The sequence below is a fragment of the Eptatretus burgeri genome, chromosome 2 (genome assembly GCF_056783735.1).
Source record: "Eptatretus burgeri isolate ZD-2024b chromosome 2, Ebu_testis_v1, whole genome shotgun sequence".
NCBI lineage: Eukaryota > Metazoa > Chordata > Myxini > Myxiniformes > Myxinidae > Eptatretus > Eptatretus burgeri.
The window spans coordinates 90,220,889-90,244,488 of record NC_140962.1 but is presented as its reverse complement, the minus strand read 5'-3'; the positions used below and the strand labels follow the sequence as shown (position 1 = coordinate 90,244,488).

The 23,600-nt window shown below is 42.7% G+C and overlaps 1 protein-coding gene across 1 annotated transcript in view; it reads right to left on the bottom strand.

Moving 5' to 3' along the window:
* Positions 1–12,023, bottom strand: part of TMPO (thymopoietin) — a 35,743-nt gene extending 23,720 nt beyond the window's left edge. The window contains exon 1 of the mRNA XM_085870268.1: positions 11,711–12,023. Within this exon, the coding sequence (XP_085726394.1) occupies positions 11,711–11,944 (234 nt within the window). The 5' untranslated portion in view covers positions 11,945–12,023. The remainder of the gene's footprint in view (positions 1–11,710) is intronic.
* Between the last annotated feature and the right edge of the window lie 11,577 nt (positions 12,024–23,600).

The window sequence follows — 23,600 nt, the reverse complement described above, 5'->3', positions numbered from 1 at the left end:
TACACCGTCGATTAGTATGCAAGCGGCGTTTCCTGGTAGATCATTTGAGAGAGCAACTTGATCATTTCTGAAGCAAAAAAAATGGCTGCAGTACTTGGATCCATGAAGAAAACTACCTCGCCATTTTTGGTTCACGGGCGTCAGCAGTGACCACTATTTTTGTTGTGTCTGTGTGTCTGTTTGTGACTCTCTCCAGAGCATAGCTCAGTGACGTTTGATCCGATCTTGATGAAACTTGGACACAAGCTGGATATCATGGTCTAGTTGTGTCTGTGTGTCTGTCTGTCTGTTTGTGACTCTCTCCAGAGCATAGCTCCATGACGTTTGATCCGATATTGATGAAACTTGGACAGAAGCTAGGTATCATGGTCTAATTGTGTCTGTGTCTGTCTCTCTGTTTGTGACTCTCTCCAGAGCATAGCTCCGTGACGTTTGATCCGATCTTGATGAAACTTGGACACAAGCTGGATATCATGGTCTAGTTGTGTCTGTGTGTCTGTCTGTCTGTTTGTGACTCTCTCCAGAGCATAGCTCCATGACGTTTGATGCGATCTTGATGAAACTTGGACATAAGCTAGATATCATGGTCTAGTTGTGTCTTTTTGTATGAGGGGCATCCCACGCTTCTTGTGGGCGGAGCCACGCCCACTTGAACATTTATTATTCATTTTTATTTTCGATTTTTTTTTCGCAATTTCATTTCCCAGAAGCTGTGCGTAATGTCCAGAAGTACAACATATAAAAAAATCCGATTTGATTTGGTCAATTTTGATGGAAGAGATAGGTGTTTACGGTAGGGCTTCCTCAAAAGCTTCCACCAACTCAATTGTACCTATCGTGGCATTGTTCAATAATGCCCGCGAACCATTGTCGCCTCCTGGCTAGTTGGATGAAAACATCCATGACGAATGTATACATAATTTAAGGTGAAGATAGTAATTGGCCAAAAGATACAACTCAATTATTTACAATGGAGACTCCGGTGAAAATGGAAAATACCACCAAGGGTTCTCACCGGAATGATAATGATTTTTTATCAAACCTGTAAAGGATTAGAAAAAAAAAACATATGGGCTGGTGGTATAGCTTAGGGGTTTGCACACCCGACTTTGAGCTGTCATGCCTGGGTTCAAATCTGGACGCAGCTATAAACTGTCATCTCGGTGTTTCGGGTGAAGGGCGATGTATCGACGTGTGCGCCATCACTCGGATGGACGTCAAGGTGGAGAACCCTTCTTACAGCACGTGCACTTAAAGCATTGCAATAAAAACAAAAGCAGCTCGCAAAATAAACTGCCACCTCCCCATATATAGTTTTGCAAATGATTGGAGAATACTTCATGAAGGCTTGCGCTCGAGTGCCATGACATGGGCCTCTTGAGTTGGACCACTTGTCAACCAAATGTCAACAAGGTCAGCAACATCAACAAGTGCTCAATACAAACGCACACCAAGCTTTGAGTTACGATGGCAAGAGGACATGAAATAAGTGCTTGTCACTTGAAGCACAAGATTGGCTTTTTGGATTAAATCAATGTTCCACTTATTTTTCGCAAGTCTGACACAGATTTGGCCTTCATTCGGATTTGGGGTGTTTGGGAGGGGCGGGGGGCTAACCAACATTGTCTGACCTCATTAACTTGTACAATACAGTACTTGTTAAAGTGATCATATATTTCACACTATTAACCTATTAATTATGTGTGGATGTATGAAAAATTTAAAGTAGCAGGAAATGAAAGAGAATTCACAAGTAATGTGTTTTATGTTGGAATTTATATCACTTGTTAGAGCTACAATTGCATTGTGTAGAAAACAAGGCAGAGAATTCAACAATGCAGATCATATCAGCGGGCACAACCGTACCCCCCAGCAAATAATGCTTTTGGTAGATATATAGTCGAGGCTCGTGGAAGAGCGATTACACTGTACGGATCAGGATGGAACAGACTAAAACAGGACGCAAAACATGAAAAACAGGACGCAAAAGGAACAGGAGACGCACGCAAAAGGAGCAGCAGAGAGCAGGGGAAAACACCAACAGCAGAGTTAAAGGCCATGACAGAGGGAGAATTGGACAAACAATGGGTGTGGGGAGGAACGGAGGGCAGGAGAGGATGCATGGGGTGGACAATATGGATACAGAAGGAAATTTTTAGATATTCTCATGGATAGGATAGAAAAAGATGGATACTCTTCGGAGGGAAAACTGGAAATTTGAAAGGAGGAGGAATTTGGGTGGTGGGGGGGGGGGGTCGAAAAGATCATGGTTTTGTTCACATTACTCTCAGGATGGAAAACTTGAAATTTGGGAGGAGGAGGGGGGATTGGGGTGGAGTTTGGTGAGGGGGTTGAAAAGAGGCTTCTTAACGAGGGTTGAAAATATCATGGTTTTGGATTGGGGACAATCTGAGATGGTGGTGAACAGCTGTCTTGAAGACCTGACGGAGATTGAAGAGAATGAGGAAGTTGGTTCCACAGGCGGAAAAAAAAAACAGAGGAAAAAATGAGTGGAGTTGAGGAGTGATCCTTTGATTTTAGGAGTTTCACCAGAAGGGGATTTGATGGTGGACCACGTGAGCCCTCCAGAAACGTGAGGGGTTTGGGGAGGGGGGGGGGCGGACAAAGCACAGAAAGAGCAGAAGTTGCAACACCAGAAAGAAGGCGGTAAAAGGCAGACACTAGCGACCTGTTGGTGATGGTGAAGTGATAAGCCCAAAGACTCGGCTTCATTGCAGGAGATTCCAATAATCTTAAAGGCCTAGGTTCCCATGGCGTCAAGCTGAGCAAGATTTAATGCAGGGGAGCCAGCCCAGAGGGGAGAGCAGAACTCCATTAAGCTGTGGATGAAGGCCTTGAAGGTGGATAGGATTTTACAAGGTGGATAGTTCAGGTGTGTCAAGGTAAGACTTTGTACAATGGAGGATGCCCAGATGGTGGATGGCTTTGGAGGCCAACTTTGAAATGTGGTTTGCCCAAGAAAGATCATGACTGATCGTGAGACCCAGGAGTTTGAGGAACTGAACTTCCTCATGAGGATTGTTAAGAAAGTTGATAGGAGGGTTTGCCAAATGGTCCTTTCGGAAAGATATAGTGAGAGTGAGATTTGTCAGGAGTGAAAGACATATTCCAAGTGTTTCATCAGCTTGTGATTTTTTTTTCTCCAAGGTCTGAAGAGAGGGAAGAGGCTGCAGCCTGCCTATCTGAAGGATGAGGGATGTCTCAGCAGAGGGCGGAGTCATCAGCGAATAGATAGAGGATTTTCCAGTCAGAGAGATCATTGATCAAGATCAGGAATAAGATTGGGCCCAGAACCTTTTGCACTCGTTCCCTTGGGACAGTGGTTATGGCAAGAATTTTGGTTATGGCAAGAATTTTGGAATTTTTGGCCATGTTGCAGGCGATGACTCACCTACCCTTTGTGAAAAACACCATGGGATCTTTAACGTTCACCAACTAATGCCAGCAGACCCACACATTTAACGTTCATCCGAGAGACGGCACACACATTGATGAATCACCTTGCCTGTAAAACACCAGGATGACAGTTTATAGCTGGGTCTCGATTCAAAGCCAGGCTAGATTGCTGAAAAGTGAGTGTGTGTACCTTTCTGTACCTCTAAGGTATCCTGACAGCCAGCCAAGAGAGCAATAAAAGCAGTTATAATTAATATAATTGTATTAACAGTAAAATTTCATCACGTACAAGATGAAAAAAAAAACAAAAAACTTTGACCATCGAAAAAACACGAGAGATATAAAAAACAAATTCCCCAAAAGGAGAAAGCAGTTGTATCCACCATTGCCAAGCCAAACTCGGGTGGAACTCAAAACTATCAATGGAATGCACGTATATACTCATGAGAAATTCTTGTCAAGTATATTGCAACAGCTTTTAAATAATTTCACATAATTATGTTTCATGGGCTGCTGAGGTTGGCGACAAAGTCGCATACCATTCATCAGATAACCATGGCTTATTATGGAGATGGAGACAAAATGCAAGACACAAATCGGATTAGATGCGTGTATCTGTGCGGTTGAGAGTACAATTTTGAGAGGTATCCATCTGTGGTCATCACAGACTATCTGCTCCATCATGAAATAGCAGGTTACGTGTTTGTCGTTCTGTGGATGCCTCTGAAAACTCTTCACACTTGGGTCGAGTGCCCTTCTTGGGAAGGTGTTAGCTCATGAAAAAAAAAAAACCGAGAAAGCACCCCTAAATGCAAAGTGAGCCTGTGTCCGCTTTGTGCTCAAACTAAACGTGACGAAAACATCGAAAAACTAAAAGGGCACTCGGTAGAGCGCATACCCCCGCCACGCAATGCCTGATCCACGAGAACATATCGGACCCAATACATTTTTGAAATATCATGTTATGTATCGTTTTTGGCCCCATCTCTAAATGGTGAAGAATCCATTTAAAAATTAAACAAATCTCGTATTCAGATTCGGATTTGGATCTTCACCAAAATCGAATAATTTTGTTGTAGGCACACACACACACACACACACACACACACACACACACACACACACACACACACACACACACACACACACACACACACACACACACACACACACACACACACACAACCTGTCCACCAAGTTTTGTCCGAATCCGTCGACAACTTTTTGAGATATCCTGCACACAGACAAACAAACAAACAAACAAACAGACAGGGAGGGGTGAAAACATAACCTCCTTCACCTTCGGTGGTGGAGGTAATGATCCCCCCCCAAAAAACATGTAAAATGTATTCATTCGTATTCTCCATTTTCTCATCATAAAGATTTGTTGAAAATTTGATGACAAAAGCTCAAATGGTTAACAAAAAGTTCGGGCCTGGACAGACAGACAGACACACAATCAAGCAGTCATCGACTGGTCTTTGTGAAATCAGTCACTGCGACCTTGCCCTTTGGACCTCAAAAATATTAGGCTTCTAGCTTTTTATTGGTGAACCGATTTCAGTGACCCAATGTGCAAATTATGTTAAAATTTCAAGTTAATGGCATGAAAATTGATGATTTTATGTGACCTTGACTTTTGACCCGAATATGAATTTGTCCTCCATATTTTCATAATAAGGGTTTGGTTGAAAATTTGATGACAAAAGCTCAAATGGTACAACAGGTCATGGCACTGACTGGCGCGCGCGCACGCACGCACACACACACACACGATTGCCATAGTTTGGTTCTTAAAAGTTCTCGACATCGCACATTAATTTTTGAATACTTCTTAAAACGATCCTTTGAGAAGCGTACCAGGCTTTCTTACACCTAAGGGCGAACCGAGTCAATTGTGACAAAATGTTTACGGGTCAATACACGTTTGATGTTGATGGCAGTACCAGAATCAAGCACGTGAAGATGATAGCGATAGTACATGAATGGGCACCTGAACTGCAAAACACCCTTTCTCTTAAGCTGCAAGCTGCAAGAAAGGCAGATTTACATTGTCAGGGATTAGTTATGTGTGTGCAAGGTTACCAAATGCAAACCTAGAAGGAAAACCATCTGGTGTTTCACTATTGTTCTCTGTTCTTTTGCTCTATCGGTTGGTGGATTTCGGCAGAGGAGTTCATGAATGATTGGTGAACCGATCATGGTGCCGGCGATGGTGCTTTTTAATGTTTGCTCCTTAACAGTGAGGAACAGTCGAACAAATTATAATTCATGTTAACGAATGGGGCTTGAAGCAGCAGCAGTGGCGACGACGACGACAGCAACAACAATGACAGTTTCAAGATAGGTTTGTGTAATGCGGAGTGCGTGTGTGGCAGTGGCGGTCCTGGTGTTGTACCGATGAGTAAGGAGATGGTACATTTTGCCATGTTATCATGAATGAACCACAGTATATGCTCGACACCTCTTCCTCTAGTATTATGCCCAAAGGCAGATTCTGTGCTGATAAAAGTCTCATGGGAAGGATTACACTGGGTGCCTCGACTTTGCTTTCCTAGTAGTCAGGAGAGGAATTTGTAACTTGTTCAGGGTGCCAGCGATAACTCTCGTAGTCCTTGCAAAATAGACCTTCTACACCGTGGGATCTTTAACGTCTACCGACTAAGGCTCATAGACAGGACACGACTCAACGTCCCTCCGAGAGCCGGTGCACTCAACGATGCCTCACCCTGCATGCAAAGCACCAATCTGAGAGACCTTATCGTCGGGTCGGGAATCAAGCACTGACTAGATGGCCCAAAGTGAAGTGCTCTACCTCGACTATCCGAGCACTGCTGGATAGAAGGAAAACACTGGATGGTTTGCCATTGCTTTCTCAGTGATAACACATTCATTATTTGTGAGATTTACAGAATAAACTGATGTGAAGCGTAAGAATTAGCCAATATTAATACAGCATAGCACATTAACTTTTCTTTTAAAGTGTACTATTTATCATAATTAAAAAAAAAAAAAAAAAAAAACTCTGCATGGCTTCGCAAGACTTTTCATAGTTAAATCCAATTAAATAACTTTTGATTGAGACGTGCACTCCACTAATCAGAAGTTCATTATAATCCAACTGCGTGCACACGAAGAGCTGCTCCCAAGGTGTTACGCAAGCTGGGGACTTTGGAGCATACTGCACTGTAGTTGAAAGGGAATGTAAACAGGGCTGTCCTGCCTGCAATCACTTTCCGGTGTTTGCATATTAGGTCACCGAATTCAACCATGTCCCGGTATACTTTGCAAGGACTAGGAGAGTATGAACATAATAAGACATCATGTTCCAGTATGAACATGGAAATGATGTCTTTCAAACAATTCAGGTTTTGTGCCCAATGCAAGCAGAATGGTTAAATATAGACGGTCAACTTATCAGGCAGTTCAGCCCATTTCTGCTGAACAGACACAGCGAGCAGCCTGAGAGCTCACCTCCAACGCGGGCATTAATGTTAGCGGCGAAGACATTACACGACTGGATACCACGGTGCTCAAATTATGGTGAGGGCCCTGGGTAGCAATTGTTATTTCGTAACACAGCTCACAGCCAAACAGCTGCAGGGCGGCTGCCATGGTTGTTTCAACATATCAGGCGACGTCTGGTGCACGCACTGTGTGATGCCGATCAGCAGGTTGGCACTGAAGTAATTTTCTAATTTACAGCATTCTTCTGCATGAAGTACCGTAGTTCCGATCTTGAAACATGTCGCAGCCTTTGAAGACAAAGGGAATATAAACTTGCTGAAAAGAAGAAAAACTAGGCTGAACAGTTTATGTTTTGTATCCCACTGACAGGTCGGATCTGGAGCCAGACCTCCAAAATCTAATCAGCTTGTTCCTGTCACCTACCCAACTCATCCATCAAGTTTCGTCCGAATCCGTCAACAAGATTTTGAGATATCGTGCTATATATTGTTTTTGGCACGATCCCACAATGGTGAAGAATCACTTTAAAATTCTAGTATCCAGATCTTGATCCGGATATTCACCAAAATCGAACAGTTTCATCCTTGTCACACATCGAACCTGCCCACTAAATTTAGCCCAAATCCATCCACAACTTAGAGATATCTTATTCATAGACAAACAAACAAACAAACTAGAAGGGCACTCGGTCAAGAGCATACCTCTGCCACGTAATGCCTGAGCCACGAGAACATTTCGGGCCCAATACATTTTTGAAATATCATACTAGTTCTCGGTTTTGACCCTACCTCTCAATGGAAAAGAATCACTTAAAAAATTTAATAATTATCGTATCCAGATTTGGATTCGGATCTTCACTAACATCGGATCGATTAGTCATGGTCACATACTCAACTTCTCCACCAAGTTTTAGCCGAATCCGTCCACAACTTTTTGAGATATCGTGCACACAGACAAACAAACAAACAGACAGACAGGGAGGGGTGAAAACAGAACCACCTTCGCCTTCAGTGGCGGAGGTAACAAGAATCATCGTGCAGAGCACAATGCTTGCAAAATCCCTTAAACAAAAAAATAATTACCTTAAAAATAATTGGTGGTTGAATTCAGTAAGCTGATATTCAAATTCTGTTCAAATTTCAAGTCAATGGGATGAAAATTGAAGATTTTAGGAATTTCACCGAAGATGTTGATCTTTTAGCTTTTGGAACTTTTGTCCAATGTTGACCTCAAAAGTAATTTGAAGTTGAATTCAATGACCAAATGTGTAAATACTCTTCAAATTTCAAGTCAATCAGATGAAAATTGAGAACTTCAGAAATTTGGCATATCGTGACCTTTTAGCTTATGTTGACCTCAAAAATAATTGGTGGTTGAATTAAGTGAGCTGATATGCAAAAAATTATCTTCAAATTTCAAGTAAATTGGATGAAAATTGACAATTTTAGAAATTCGGTCGATGTTGACCTTTTGACCTACGTTGACCGAAAAAATAATTTGAAGTTGAATTCAATGACCAAATGTGCAAATCTTCTTCAAATTTCAAGTCAATCAGATGAAAATTGAGAACTTCAGAAACTTGGCATATAGTGACCTATTAGCTTACATTGACCTCAAAAATAATTGCAGGTTAAATTCACTGACCAGATGTGTAAGTCCTCTTCAAATTCCAAGTCAATCGGATGAAAATTGATGAATTTAGGAATTTGTTGACCTTTGGCCCATGTTAACTTTTTGATCATAAAATCAAAAGTTTCTTGCTTATGACTAACTCTACCATTTGGTGAAGTTTCATGAAGATCGGTTTAAAATTGTGACCTGTAGGTAGGTGACTGACATAGACAGACAGACGGAATCACAGACCAGACAGACGTGGATGAAAACATAACCTGCATCCACCTTCGGTGGCGGAGTTAACAAGCGTGTGTAACTGGAACCAATAGTCAAATTAGTGCAAGCATCGTCACAATACAATTTACCATTGTAGTTATTATAGCTACATTGGGCTTGCGTCGAGCAATATAATCCGCTATCCAAATTGACTTGGACTTATCCAAATTGGACTCAAAGTCCGAAATGACTCAAATTGTTACTTTGACATATTCTAGGCTCATCAGCACATTGCTTGCACCAGGTCACATGGCATTTAGAACCAATCACAATTCAGCCATGATTTGCACAATTAGTCCTTGTCATAATCCTTGTCACACACCCAATCTGTTCACCAAGTTTTGCCTGAATCTGTCCAAAACTTTTTGATATATCATGCTATGTATAGTTTTCGGCCCGATCTCTCAATGGTGAAGAACACTTAAAAAATTCTCGTATCCAGATCCGATTCTTCACCAAAACCTAATCATTTTGCCCTTGTCACACAACCAACCTGTCCAAGAAATGTCATCCGAATCTGTCTACAACTTTTTGAGATATCCTGCTCACAGACAGACAAACAGACAGACGGGTGAAAACATAATCTCCGTCGTCATCAGGTGATGGAGGCAATTACTGTGCCGGGACTTCCACTGAAATTTGATCTGCTTCAAAATAACTTTTATATAAACCATAAAAATTCCCAGTGCATGTTCAGATATATTATCATGGCAGCTCTCAAAAGCTGAACTTCCTTAATCCAAAATCTCAAAAATAATGAAGAACAGCACATCAAAACAACAAAAGAAAAAAACAAACAAACAAAAAACAACCTGTACATATCACAGCACCAACAACCCAAAAAACTAGAAGGGCACATGGAAGAGTGCATCCCTCTGCCATGTAAAAACTGATCCAGGAGAACATATGGGGCCCACTACATTTTTGAAATATCATGCTATACAGCACTATATCGTTTTTGGCCCTGTCTCTTGATGGTGAAGAATTACTTTAAAAATAAATAACTCTCGGAAACAGATCCAGATTTGGATCTTCACCAAAATCGAATCAATTCGTCCTAACCACACGCTCAAACTGTCCGCAATGTTTCGCTCGAATCCGTCCACAACTTTGTGAGATATCGCGCTATATTATCGGTTTAGCCCGATCTCTCAATAGTGAAGAATCGTTTAAAAAATTCTAGTCGTCGGATCCGGATCTGGACCTTCACCAAAATATAACCAGTTCGTCCTTGTCACACACCCAACCTGTCCACAAAGTTTCATCCAAATCTGTCCCCAACTTTTTGAGATATTCTGCACACAGACAGACAGACAGACAGACAGACAGACAGACAGACAGACAGACAGACAGACAGACAGACAGACAGAGTAAAAACATAACCTCCCGAATCGCCAAAACCAACACAACCTCCCGAATCCCCAAAACCAACACAACCTCCCGAATCGCCAAAACCAACATAACCTCCCGAATCGCCAAAACCAACATAACCTCCCGAATCGCCAAAACCAACATAACCTCCCGAATCGCCAAAACCAACACAACCTCCCGAATCCCCAAAACCAACACAACCTCCCGAATCGCCAAAACCAACACAACCTCCCGAATCCCCAAAGCCAACACAACCTCCCGAATCCCCAAAACCAACACAACCTCCCGAATCGCCAAAACCAACACAACCTCCCGAATCCCCAAAACCAACACAACCTCCCGAATCCCCAAAGCCAACACAACCTCCCGAATCCCCAAAACCAACACAACCTCCCGAAAACCCAAAACCAATGCAACCTCCAGAATCCCCAAAACCAACGCAACCTCAAGAATCCCCAAAACCAACGCAACCTCCAGAATCCCCAAAACCAACACAACCTGAAGAATCCCCAAAAGCAACACAACCTCCAGAATCCCCAAAACCAACGCAACCTCCAGAATCTCCAAAACCAACGCAACCTCAAGAATCCACAAAACCAACACAACCTCCCGAATCCCCCAAACCATCACAACCTCCCGAATCCCCCAAACCATCACAACCTCCCGAATCCCCAAAATCAACACAACCTCCAGAATCCCCAAAACCAACACAACCTCCAGAATCCCCAAAACCAACACAACCTCCCGAATCCCCAAAACCAACACCACCTCCCGAAATCTCAAAACCAACGCAACCTCCAGAATCCCCAAAACCAACACAACCTCCCGAATCCCCCAAACCAACACAACCTCCCGAATCCCCCAAACCAACACAACCTCCCGAATCCCCCAAACCATCACAACCTCCCGAATGCCCCAAACCATCACAACCTCCCGAATCCCCAAAATCAACACAACCTCCCGAATCCCCAAAACCAACACAACCTCCAGAATCCCCAAAACCAACACAACCTCCAGAATCCCCAAAACCAACGCAACCTCAAGAATCCCCAAAACCAACGCAACCTCCCGAATCCCCAAAACCAACACCACCTCCCAAACCCCCAAAACCAACACAACCTCCCGAAAACCCAAAACCAACCCAACCTCCAGAATCCCCAAAACCAACGCAACCTCCAGAATCCCCAAAACCAACGCAACCTCCAGAATCCCCAAAACCAACGCAACCTCCAGAATCCCCAAAACCAACACAACCTCCCGAATCCCCAAAACCATCACAACCTGCAGAATCCCCAAAACTAACACAGCGTCCCAAAATCCTCAATCCCCACAACAAAGCAACCTCACAAACCCCCAAAAGAAAACAACCCCCTGCCAATCCCCACCCCCCCCCACCACTCCCCACTCCACGAACCCAAAAATAACCCCTTGAACCGCAATACATCGAAGCCACAACTTCCATAAAAAGAGATCCCCAAAAAGGAATCCCTAAATCCCAAATAAATAAATCCTCTCCCCCAAAAGAACACCAATTATTTGTACCATCCCAAATGCCAAGCCTCACTTTTGCAGATCGAGTAACGCGCGTGCGACTCGGCTCCTCTTCCTCGTCGCTGGAAAACTCGGCTCTCGTCCGGGCCCGGCTCTTGCGTGCCGTGGGCATTACGAACTGCGTGTACAACTCGATGTACACATGCTTCCGCTGGTCTCCAGGAGGGAGCACCACGTTGTGAGTGATCAGCTCGTTCTTGAGACGTTCCTTTGTGAGGGACCCCGGGTCCTCGACGATCTCAGACATTTCCTACTCGCTTTCCTATGCGGTCACAACCAAACGGCCACTCTCGGCACGCATTCAAAATCTTCCCGCATCGCGTTCTTCCATTGGTCAGTGCTCTGTAAGAGCGACACCCATTGGCTACGTCCTCACGCACGACAGTTTTTTTTTTCCCCCATTCTCATGTGCTGTTGTTCTCCAAAGACGTCTCCTTCAAAATACAAAAGGCGCCATCTCCGCCTCCCTTCAAATCGATAAGATTCTTTGTCTCACCCAACTGCTGCGTGGCTGCAACAGAAATTGTTCAGGCCTTATGTGATCAGAACATATAAACTTATCTTTAGTCAAATATTCCATCTTTGGGGTTGTACACAAAATACGTGACGCTTGGGGTTGGGTGGGTCATGGGTGTTTCCCGCAGCATCACGGGTGTGTGTGTGTGTGTGTGTGTGTGTGTGTGTGTGTGTGTGTGTGTGTGTGTGTGTGTGTGTGTGTGTGTGTGTGTGTGTGTGTGTGTGTGTGTGTGTGTGGGGGGGGGGGTGGAAGAGAGACACAAACTGTATTTTATCATTATTTTATTCACCCACATTTGCAGTCAAATTTGGCCTTCATTCGGAAATGAATATTATGCATTGTAAGCATTTCATAATTTTCTTGTACCTCACTAGATATCATGATTGTTCACTGAATAAATCAATTTGGATATATTTTGTGTCATTGTGAGAGGAATGGCTATTCTAGAGGGGAATATTTTGGAGGAGGGGGAAGGGGGGGGGAGTTCATGTATTTTTTGGGGGTGTCATACGTAGCATCGCCAGGCATCACATGGAGGAGGGATGTGTCAAAAAAGTTGCCAAATAAATTTTAGTATTTGATCAAATGGTTTGCATAGGCCTAAAATGTAAATCATATGCAGCATATACCACTCATTTATTAATCACACAGGAAATATTAATTGATTATGTTATTTTCTACCATATTCAATCATCGAACCATGAAATGCATCCATATTATATGGTGGATGAATTGATACATCTGTTCCAGGCTCGATTACTGTAATTCACTCTTTTTTTGATCCACATGCCAAATCACTTCAAAAGCTGCAGCATGTTCAGAATAGTGCTGCATGGGTTTTAACCAAAACAAAGAGAATGAAGCACATCACTCCTGTGTTGGCTTCCTTGCAATGGTTGCCAGTGAAATATCGAACTGAGTTTAAAATTTTACTTTTGGTTTTTAAGATCTTACATGGCACCAGCCCCAATATTTGTCAAGTTTACTTGGCCATTACATGCCCACACGCACTCTTAGGTCTAGCACTGCCAGACTTCTATCTATGCCCAGGACGCGGCCGCAGACCATGGGGGATCGGGCATTTTGCTCGGTTTCATCCTGCCTGTGGAATGAGCTCCCAGATCACCTGAAGGCATCCGGTTCTATTAAAGTTTTAAAATCTAATCTTAAAACATTTTACTGCTTTGCTTTTAAGTTAACACTTTGCTAAAAGGATTGCTAAAGGATGGTATTATTTCTATTGTATGTAATTTGCCCCATTCATTGTTATTTCTATTGTATGTAATTTGCCCCATTGTTATTTATATGGTATGTAATTTTCCCCATTCATTGTTATTTCTATTGTACGTAATTTGCCCCATTCATTGTTATTTCTATTGTATGTAATTTTCCCCATTCATCGTTATTTCTATTGAATGTAATTTGCCCCATTGTTATTTCTATTGTATACAATTTGCCACATTAATTGTTATTTCTATTGTATGTAATTTGCCCCATTCATTGTTATTTCTATTGTACATAATTTGCCCCATTCATTGTTATTTCTATTGTATGTAATTTGCCCCATTCATTGTTATTTCTATTGTATGTAATTTGCCCCATTCATTGTTATTTCTATTGTATGTAATTTGCCCCATTCATTGTTATTTCTGTTGTACATAATTTGCCCCATTCATTGTTATTTCTATTGTACATAATTTGCCCCATGCCTTGTTATTTCTATTGTATGTAATTTGCCCCATTAATTGTTATTTCTATTCTATGTAATTTTCCCCATTCATTGTTATTTCTATTGTATGTAATTTGTCCCATTCATTGTTATTTCTATTGTATGTAATTTGCCCCATTCATTGTTATTTCTATTGTATGTAATTTGCCCCCATTCATTGTTATTTCTATTGGATGTAATTTGCCCTCTTCATTGTTATTTTTATTGTATGTAATTTACCCCGTTATTTCTATTGTATGTAATTTGCCCTATTCATTGTTATTTCTATTGTATGTAATTTGCCCCATTCATTGTTATTTATATTGTATGTAAATTGCCGCATTCATTGTTATTTATATTTTACGTAATTTGACTTTTTTCAATGATATTTGTATTTTTTAATAAGATTTGACTCTGATTCTTATCACATTTCTTTATTTTTCTATTTTGTTTTTACGTGACCAACTGATTTTTCTCTTGCTCAGCACAATGGGATTTATTTGTATTTGAAAAATGCAATATAAATAAATTTTATTTATTAATTATTATTATTATTATTATTATTATTATTATTATTATTATTATTATTATATACTTGTATGAAAGCCCGTCAAAAATGACAGGTTGGAATTATATTATTCAAAATATTCAAGGAGACTGGAGGAGATTATGTTTTAATTCATAGCAAGAACAACAACAAAAAAACCTCATTTGAAAACAGTGTACAAATGTGATCATATTGTCAATATCTTCTGGGATGTTTTGTTTCAACAGTACAGCCTCATCAAGTCAGGTCAGGTAAGGGAGCATGTGCCAGAACAGCGCATCGCTGCGTCCACTTTCCGCCGGTACTCCAGGGGCCTCTGTCTGGCCATCCCCCAGGCAGATGCCTGGCCCATCCCAATCTCCTTGAGATGCCGATCAACCTGCTGCAACCACGAGGCACGTGGTCGGCCCATTTTCCTCCTCCACTCACGAGGCTCCCTCACTGAGAGAATCTGGTGAGCAGGATCAGCGTCAGGAAAACGAGCCACATGTCCATACAGCAGCAGCTGACGCTCACGGACGATGCAGGTAACAAATTTCATTTGAGTCTCTCTCAGCAACCGCTCGTTGGACACAAAGTCCGATCAGCGATAGCCAAGGATTCTCCGAAGAAACCTGGCACCAAAGGCATTATATTAGGTCGCAATCTCAGATCCCTGGTCAGAGTCCAAGTCTCACATCTGTAGAGCAAGACTGGAAGCACCAAGGACCTGAAGACTCAGACTTTCGTCCTCCCACACAGGTACCGGTAGCGCCACACCCCATAATCCAGTGAATCTACGACTCCCCAGACATCTATTGACCTCTGGCTCACAGCCAGCAGAGACATGATTGTCACCGCCAAGGCAAGTGAATCTCTCCGTGACTCAACATCCTCGCCACAAACATGTACAGACAAGATAGCAGCATCCAAGATGTCATTGAAAGCCTGGGTCTTAGTTTTGACCCAGGAAACCCGTAATCCCAACGGCTCTGACTCCTCATTCAGCACCTTGAGGGGACCCAAAAGGACATCTAGAGTCTCCGCAAAGATGACTTCATCATCATCATCTGTGAAATCAAGGTCAGAGATCTTGACATTCCAAAACGATACACCGCAACTTCATCTCGCCGACATCCTCCCCAGAATCCAGTCCGTACAAGTGCTGAAAAGTGTGGGGGCCAGGACACACCCCTGACAAACTCCAATGACAACTGGAAATAAGTCAGAGATGGTATCAGCACATCTCACAACACTCTTAGTATCAGAGGATAGTTCAGACATCATCTTTTTTTGATTTTTTTTTGTATACTGTCGAGACTCGTATAAGAGCTAACACACAAACACACAACAAGGGGAGCAGAAGACAAGAGGGGCGGGAGAGGGAAGGAAAAAACAGTGGGGAACAGAGACATGAGGAAATCTGTGGAAGGGAGAGGGATGGGGTGGGTACACAGTGTAAACAAGATGGACACTGCAGGGACTTTCAGGAAGGAGAGCAGTGAATTTGAAGGAGGTGGGTCACCACATCTCACAGCACTCTCAGTACCAGAGTATAGCTCAGACATCAGATTGATCAGTTTTGGTGGCACCTCACGAAGAACAAGAATCCTCCAGAGTCATCCCGATTCACTGAATTGAATGCTTTACAGAGATCAACAACATAGGCTACAAGCAGCCCCTGCTGAAACTCTTGCCTGCGTTCGGTGAGGACCTGAAGAGCAAGTATACGGTCAATCATTGACCTCTTTGGTGTAAAGCCTGACTGCTCTGGACGCTGGTGCTCAAAAAGATGGTGGAGAGCCCTATCAAGAATTATCCGAGCAAAGACCTCTCCCGGCACTGAGAGCATTGTCACTCATCGGTAGTTGTTGCAGTCCTGGCAATCACCCTTCCCTTTCCAGAGAGGGACAACAAGGCCCCTCTTCCTGTCAGTTGGGATGATGCCTGTGGTCCAGGCAGAGCACAAAACTGCATGCAATGACACGAGTGCAGCATTTCCACCAGCCTTTGAGAAGTTCAGCATGGATACCACATATCCCAGGAGCTTTCACAATTTAGCAGCAGCCTGTTCACTGCAGCGTGTGTTTCCACAAGCGAAGGTGGATCACAGTTGATTGGAGGGTCAGCAATAGGTAACACTCCTGACATCTAACTGAACAGCTGGTGGATCAGCCTGGTACAGCTGCTCAAAGTAACCGACCCAGCAGGTCTTCACTTCGGACTCCTCTGTCAAGAGCCCACCACCCTCCGCTCGAACTGGAGTACACCGAGGGACAGGCTTGGAGTAACATAAGGCACGGATTCCCCTGTAAGCAGGACGAGAATCACTTGACCACAGGTGATGCTCGATCCCCTCACAGATTCCTCGCACATAGGCCTCCTTTTCAACCATTAGCGCACGTACAGTTTATGCCTCAGCTCCCTGAACGGCTCAGTTCTGCCATTAAGCCTGTCCCTCAGACTGGTTAATGGAATCCAGTGTCCCTTGAGAGACAAAATTCTTCTTCACCCTTCGGTGAATTCCAATACATCCACCGCAACATGAAGGATGGTGGTCTTGAAGGCACTCCACAACTCTTCAAGATTCCCCAAAGCAACAAGGCTCCCCAAATCCCTACTAAGCCTGTTCGCAAACTCCTCAGCTACCCTCTCATCCTTGAGCTTGCCAACATCCAGCCTAGGCTGGGATGGTACCATTCTCCCGGATTGAAGATGCAACTTCAGAGTTGCTACAACATACCTGTTATTGGTATTGAGGAACTGAGCAATCCGGTAAAACCCTGCAGTTCTGGATTATCCTCCAGCCACCATCAACAAGCACACTGTCAATCTCCTTTGCCACTCCACCTGCATTGGAATACCAAGTCCAGCGATGAGCCTGTGGGCACTGAAACTATGAACCTGCCACCCTAAGTCCATGACTTCTTGTAAAGTCGAGGAACTTCGTGCTATTCTGGTTCTCAGTTCGAGACCCATGGGGACCAACACATGTCTCGTAACCATCCCGATCAGTTCTAGTTGATGCATTGAAATCCCACAAGACTAGCAGAGTATCTCGCCTGGGGCACTGATCAACAACAGACTTGAGCGTGGCATAGAATATGTCCTTCACAGTGAGATTACACACCTCATTTGGAACATATACAGAGACCAGGGAAATGACACGCAAAGAGTAACAAATCCTTAGTCTCATCATACGGTCGTTGACTGTGCTACTTCAAATACAATGGAAGTCAGCTTAATGGACACAGCTACAGCAACTCCTTGGGTATGGTAACCATCAGAGCGACCAGACCAATCGTAGGTGTAACCACCCACCATTATCTCACCGCAGTCCATTCTCCGAACCTCAGGGAGTGCGACAACACTGCTGTCCAGACGCTTGAGCTCAGATGATAACATAGACAGGTGATTATCCTCTCTTCGGGATAGGACATTCCAGGCATCCACCTGAAGGGACCACCTCAGGTTAACCCAAGGAGACCACTGTCTGGTGGGCGACACCTCAGCACCACACCGACACGCACCACTGCAATCTGACCCGGGAAGGTTACCCCTTAGTTTTCCTCCTTTCATCAAAGTGTGGGGGTCCCAAAGGTTTTGCCCCAATCCAGTCATCTGGTGAGCTGCCCTGCGGAGTGCAGCTTCACAGGAGGTGCTCCCACGGAGTGGGTTCTACGGAGTGCTCGTGGGCGTGCCAGCCTCGTGAGCGTGCCCAAGTCTGAAGCCTGAGCCAAGTGTCAGGTGTGCTTTATCTTCATCATTTATTAGACATCCTGAGGATGTAAATGAACACTCGTTTTACTCTGTTCAGTGAACTATAACGATGTTATCCCGCAAGACTACTCGTTTTACTTTTACTATGTTACACATCAGGTGCAGTGAATTTCACCTCCCTGTGCCCTGTATTTATTGTTATTTAAGAAAACACTTCTGTTCACTGCCCATGAGTCCTGGTTGCAAGTCACCGTCTACAATTCCAAGAGAAGAAGCATAATTAATCTGATGAAAAATGGAACTCTTTTGTCCTGGAAAATAGGGCGTGGTGAACACACAGTGTTCAAAAGATTGGCCTTAAAAACCCGTTTTAAATCGTCCTTATGCAGGGGGACAGATAAATATACATTGTGTTTTATATAGGTAGATATAGTATATGATACATAGGACGAGGGTATTGAAGACTCGTCTAAATTAATTACTGAGTACATTTTTGAGAATCCTTATCTCGAGCTGTCGAGTGCTATTTGGATGCACAAGGGAGGAAGCGAAATCCCTTATCGGCTTACTGCTTGTACACAACTTCAAGTGACATATGTGTGATGTTTCTGAGCTTAATTTAACTTTTCTTTTTGCTCTCAAAGAGTGAGGCTCATGGAAGAGCAAGGTTGAACTGAGAGTGGGGTCGCAGAGTAATAAATTGGGCACAACCAGCAAGGAATGTATATGTGCATAAAGAGAAAGAGCTGAAAATCAGCAGGTAAGAGGATTAATGGGGAAAATAAAAATCACAAGTCAGGATGGGGGGGGGGGTTTGGAGGGGTTGACATGAGGTGATGGTGCACTGCCTGTTTGAAGTCATGGAGGAAAGAGTGGGGAAGACCAGCCTCTGGAAGGTGGTTCCATAGATGGCAGAAGTAAGGAATAACAGGGTTGAGGTGTGCATTCAGCCTGGATTTTGGGAGTTTAAGAAGAAGGGGTTACTGGAAGAACACGTGCATCCTGGAGTTCTGGGGATTGTCAAAGGGCTGAGAGAGCAGAGGGAGAAATATCAGAGAAGAGGCGATAAAAAAAAACAGACCACCAGCATGTCTGCAATGTGAAAGCAACAGACCTTGGACTTCAGCCCCATCATGGGAGATTCCAATAATACCGAGAGCTTAAGATTTCACAGAATTCTGTAGAGACAGATGTGATGCTGTGGTGCCAACCCATATCGGAGAGCAGTACTCCATTGAGCACCGGAGAACGGCCTTGTAGACTGTGAGTAACTGATTTTTCCATGGAAAGAATTGGAACGACAGAGAATATCCAGTTCATTGCAGACTTGAGGATAGCTTTGATATGTGGTTGGTTCAGGGAAGGTTATGGCTGAGGGTGAGGCCTATAAGTTTAAGAGAATGAACCTCTTCCAAAGGTGGACTCTGGAAATAGATAGGTGGGTTAGTTTGATGATTCTTTCAGAGCCATAGTGCGAGACAATGATATTTTCCAAGATTGAAGGACTTGTCCCATTTATCAGACAAGCATCTCATCAATCCCAGATCAGCAAAGAATTATGCAATTATAGTCTGCCAATCAGTGGGATGAGCAAGCTTATGACACAATGTAGAGTCATTTCCAAAAATTGAGGTTTTCTAGACAATCTATAGAGGCTATTTACACAGATGAGGAGGAACAAGATGGGGCCCAAGACAGCCTTGGGGAATCCAGCCTCTAATGGGAGAGGGGAGGAGAGGGTTCCATTAATAGCAACACATTGACCACATGAGTGGCAGAAGTCAGATATCCAGGAATGAAAGCGGTCTTCCATGCCACATTGAGAGAGCTTGTCCAAATGCTGAATTACATTTAATTAACAACATGTGTATCATAATCCATGCAAGTTTATTGACATGTCTGCACTGATCGAGTGGAATCTGGAGGTCGTGGGCATGGAGGTTGGAGGAGGAAGGGATCAGGGAGGGAGGGGTGGGGGGGGAGCGATGAAGTGTTGTGTGTTGATCCAGTACCTAACCCCCGTTCGGCCCCACACTGTGTCTAACCCTAACATAACTCACCCTGTTACAACCCAAGATGTCATGCCTTTTACAAAAACCTTTTACAAAAAGGTTTACATTAGAAACATTAGAAACAAAAAGGTTTACATTAGAAAACCTTTTACAAAAATATCAACTACCGAGTACAACATTTTGTTAAGTGTATTGGAGTAAGAAATGACACCAACTGCAAAGAGAATAGCAAAAAAAAATAAACCTTGCACTGAAACAGCCTCAGATAAGTGAGTAATTTTAAGAGGATATTCACAGAGGTTTTCACTGAGGAGACAGTGGAGACATCTCTTTGGCTTCCAGCATGTGAAAGCAGTTACATGTGTAACTCTTCCGTTTTTGCTATCCAAGATCCAAGACTTCACAAATGGAAATTTTTTTCTGAAGAATGTATCAAATATTCCTACATTCTTTCGAAAAAGTTTTTTTTTAAATTTGTGGAATAATGAGGGAAATGCTATCCATTCATTTTTTGATATGTAGTGAGAAGACAATTGGAATGATTTGGTGATGGTTTGATACTTGCGCCTTGTTTTGTTTAAGTTGGAAACACCAGTGTTCCCTTCGGGAGCATTAGCAAGTCGTCGTTGATGTGAGGGGGAGGGGCGGGGTGTTGTGTCCATGACCTGATATTGGGAACTACCAACACGTATGCAAAATTTGGTGGAGATTGGGAGAAAAATCAGAAGTCAACTCCACCAACCCCCCTCACGGTGTGTGTGTGTGTGTGTGTGTGTGTGTGTGTGTGTGTGGGGGTTGGGGGGGGAGGATTGATTTACCTTGTGCCGTTGACCTGACCTTGGGTACGACCAACACGCTGCACAATTTGGTGGAGACCGGGCCAGCCATGATTTTTTTTTTTCTGTGATTTTCAGATGTACATCAGTACATACAGCTAATTGCCTTCTGAATAAAGTAGGATAACCAGTTGATACGATTACCCCACAAAATGACAATTTAACTGCAGAGTTTTTGTGGTTAAATAATTATACATAAAACTAGATCTTCCTTCAATATTGTTTCAGCTCTTCTTGGCCCCTTGTTTCATGTACTATAGTTAGGAGGTTGGGAACCTCTCCACAGCTGTTTTAATAGCAGGTGGTAGGAGAAGAACCCCCACCCCCACCCTTCCCCCCTGCCCCCACCACCACACCGTTAAAACACGAGTAGGCTGAATCCGTACCTGCTTACTGGGAAGAAATAGCCATTCGAGTATCCCGTGAAGCAATGGCGACCCGTCCAGGATTGTGCCCCCACTGCCTCAGCAACACGATGTGTCTGAAGACAAAAATAATATGTTCCTCTTCTTGTTCACACACTCAAAACAAGCCACTCCTGTCAGTGGGGGAGAAAGGAGGGGGCTAAAATGAAAATGAAAAAAATAGGAATAAAAGGTAAGATAATCTGGGAAAGGATAGTTTGAGTGTGGGATAATTGGGGAAAGAAGGGAAAGGGGTTGAATGTGGTAATGGGTGTGAAGAGAAAGAAATTGAGAGTCGTAATGGGTGGGAAAGCAAAGGTCATACATTAAGGAAACTGGTGGAGGGTTTGAAAATCCCCTTAGATGTGTTAAACAGATAGTTTTTTTTTTCCTGCTAACGTCAACAAATCAACAAATGATATGGCATTTGAACCTGTGATGCCAGCATTATGAGATTCCTGAAATATGTGCTTAAGTGGGAACACCAAAAATAGAACAATCGATTTGCAAATAGGATTTCTACATTTATCAGACAAAATGAGGATGTAATAGAACAAAGATGGAGGGTTTGTTTGGGGGGGGAGGGGGTGTGGAGATATGATGGTTTATCAGTAACTCTGTGGGTTCGTATAAAATTAGAATGACATGAAAGTGGATTGGTAGTCTAAGATAAATAAACTATAACGGCACTCGGTAGAGTGCATTCCTCCGCAAAGCTGAACCATTTACGTTTTGTATCCCACTGATAGGCTGGATCTGAATCTGGACCTCAACCAAAATCTAATTGGAATGTTCTTGTCACCTCACCAATTCATCCACCTTGTTGTCATCATCATCATCATCATCATCACCACCATCATCAGATTGAGTGAACTCAGGTACACCTTCCAATTGCTTGTGACTCAATTTTTGTTCACTCGAGTCACTCCACTAGCGGTCGCAACTCCTGCTCGTGTGGAGTTGTGTTATGTCATAACCCCTCCAAAACTTTTTGAAATATCGTGCTATATATCGTCTTTAGACCTATCTCTCAATGGTGTATCCAGATCCGAATGTTCACAAAAATTGAATCGATTCGTCCTTGTAATATACGAGACCTGTCCACCAAGTTTCATCTGAATCTGTCCACAACTTTTTGATATATCGTGTTATATATCATTTTTAGCTCACCTGGATCGTAGTTCTAGGGAGCTTATGGGATGGCACATCATCCGTCCGTCAGTCAGTCAGTCAGTCAGTCAGTCCATCTGTAAGCACTTGCAACTTCTATGAAACTACACACACAATTTTGATGAAACTTGACCACAACTTTCCTCACCCAGTATGTACCAAAATTTGTCAGTAGGGTGAATATACTGATTCTGGCTCACTTTTCCCTATGTAAATGAATGGGGGATTTTCAGCGATTCCTATTTTTTTCCCTAAAAATAAACCCCCTTTTTATCCCAAGGTATATTTATTTGTCTCCCCTTTTAACCTGGAGGTTGAACCTCATTGAATTGAACACCTGGGGGTTGAACAGCTCACTCATTGAACCTATAAAGATTTGTTCATTCTCAAATTCCTTCAATAGTTTAATTTTCTTTGCACAATAATCCCCATCTAAAATATTGAAAAACAAAACATTTGAATCTTTATATTTTTTAAGATACCCCTTTTGTGCCATTACAAATGATAAACTTCTCTTAATGCTCTTGTTTGACCACCTCCTGAGCCACATATCATTTTGAGATTATAGTAAATTGTTTTTTCATTGTTCAATTGATAACCATCAAAGTTTTCAGTCCATTCAAGGATATTCATTTTTTTCTTTACATCCTCGAACTTACTAGTTTTTAAATTGATTCGCTTATTTGTTTTATTTACCTTTGTTTTAGTTATTTTTTCAATAAGACTTATTTGATATTTTTCACATTCATTATGTTTTCCATTTATATACCAAGACTGAGATTTTCTCCACTCTTTAGTTTGATTAATACTTGGTTTAACCATTTATATATTGCGAAAAAACGCGGCGGTAGCCCTTAAAAAACCCTAACCCATCTTCCCATCGTTAAAACACAATCTATTCTATTCACTCTATCATACAATATCCATATGGAACACAATCTATTCCATTATCTAAAATAAATCTCTGATCATCAAAGGCTCCTAATGCCTTTTTATTCACTTCTTCACGA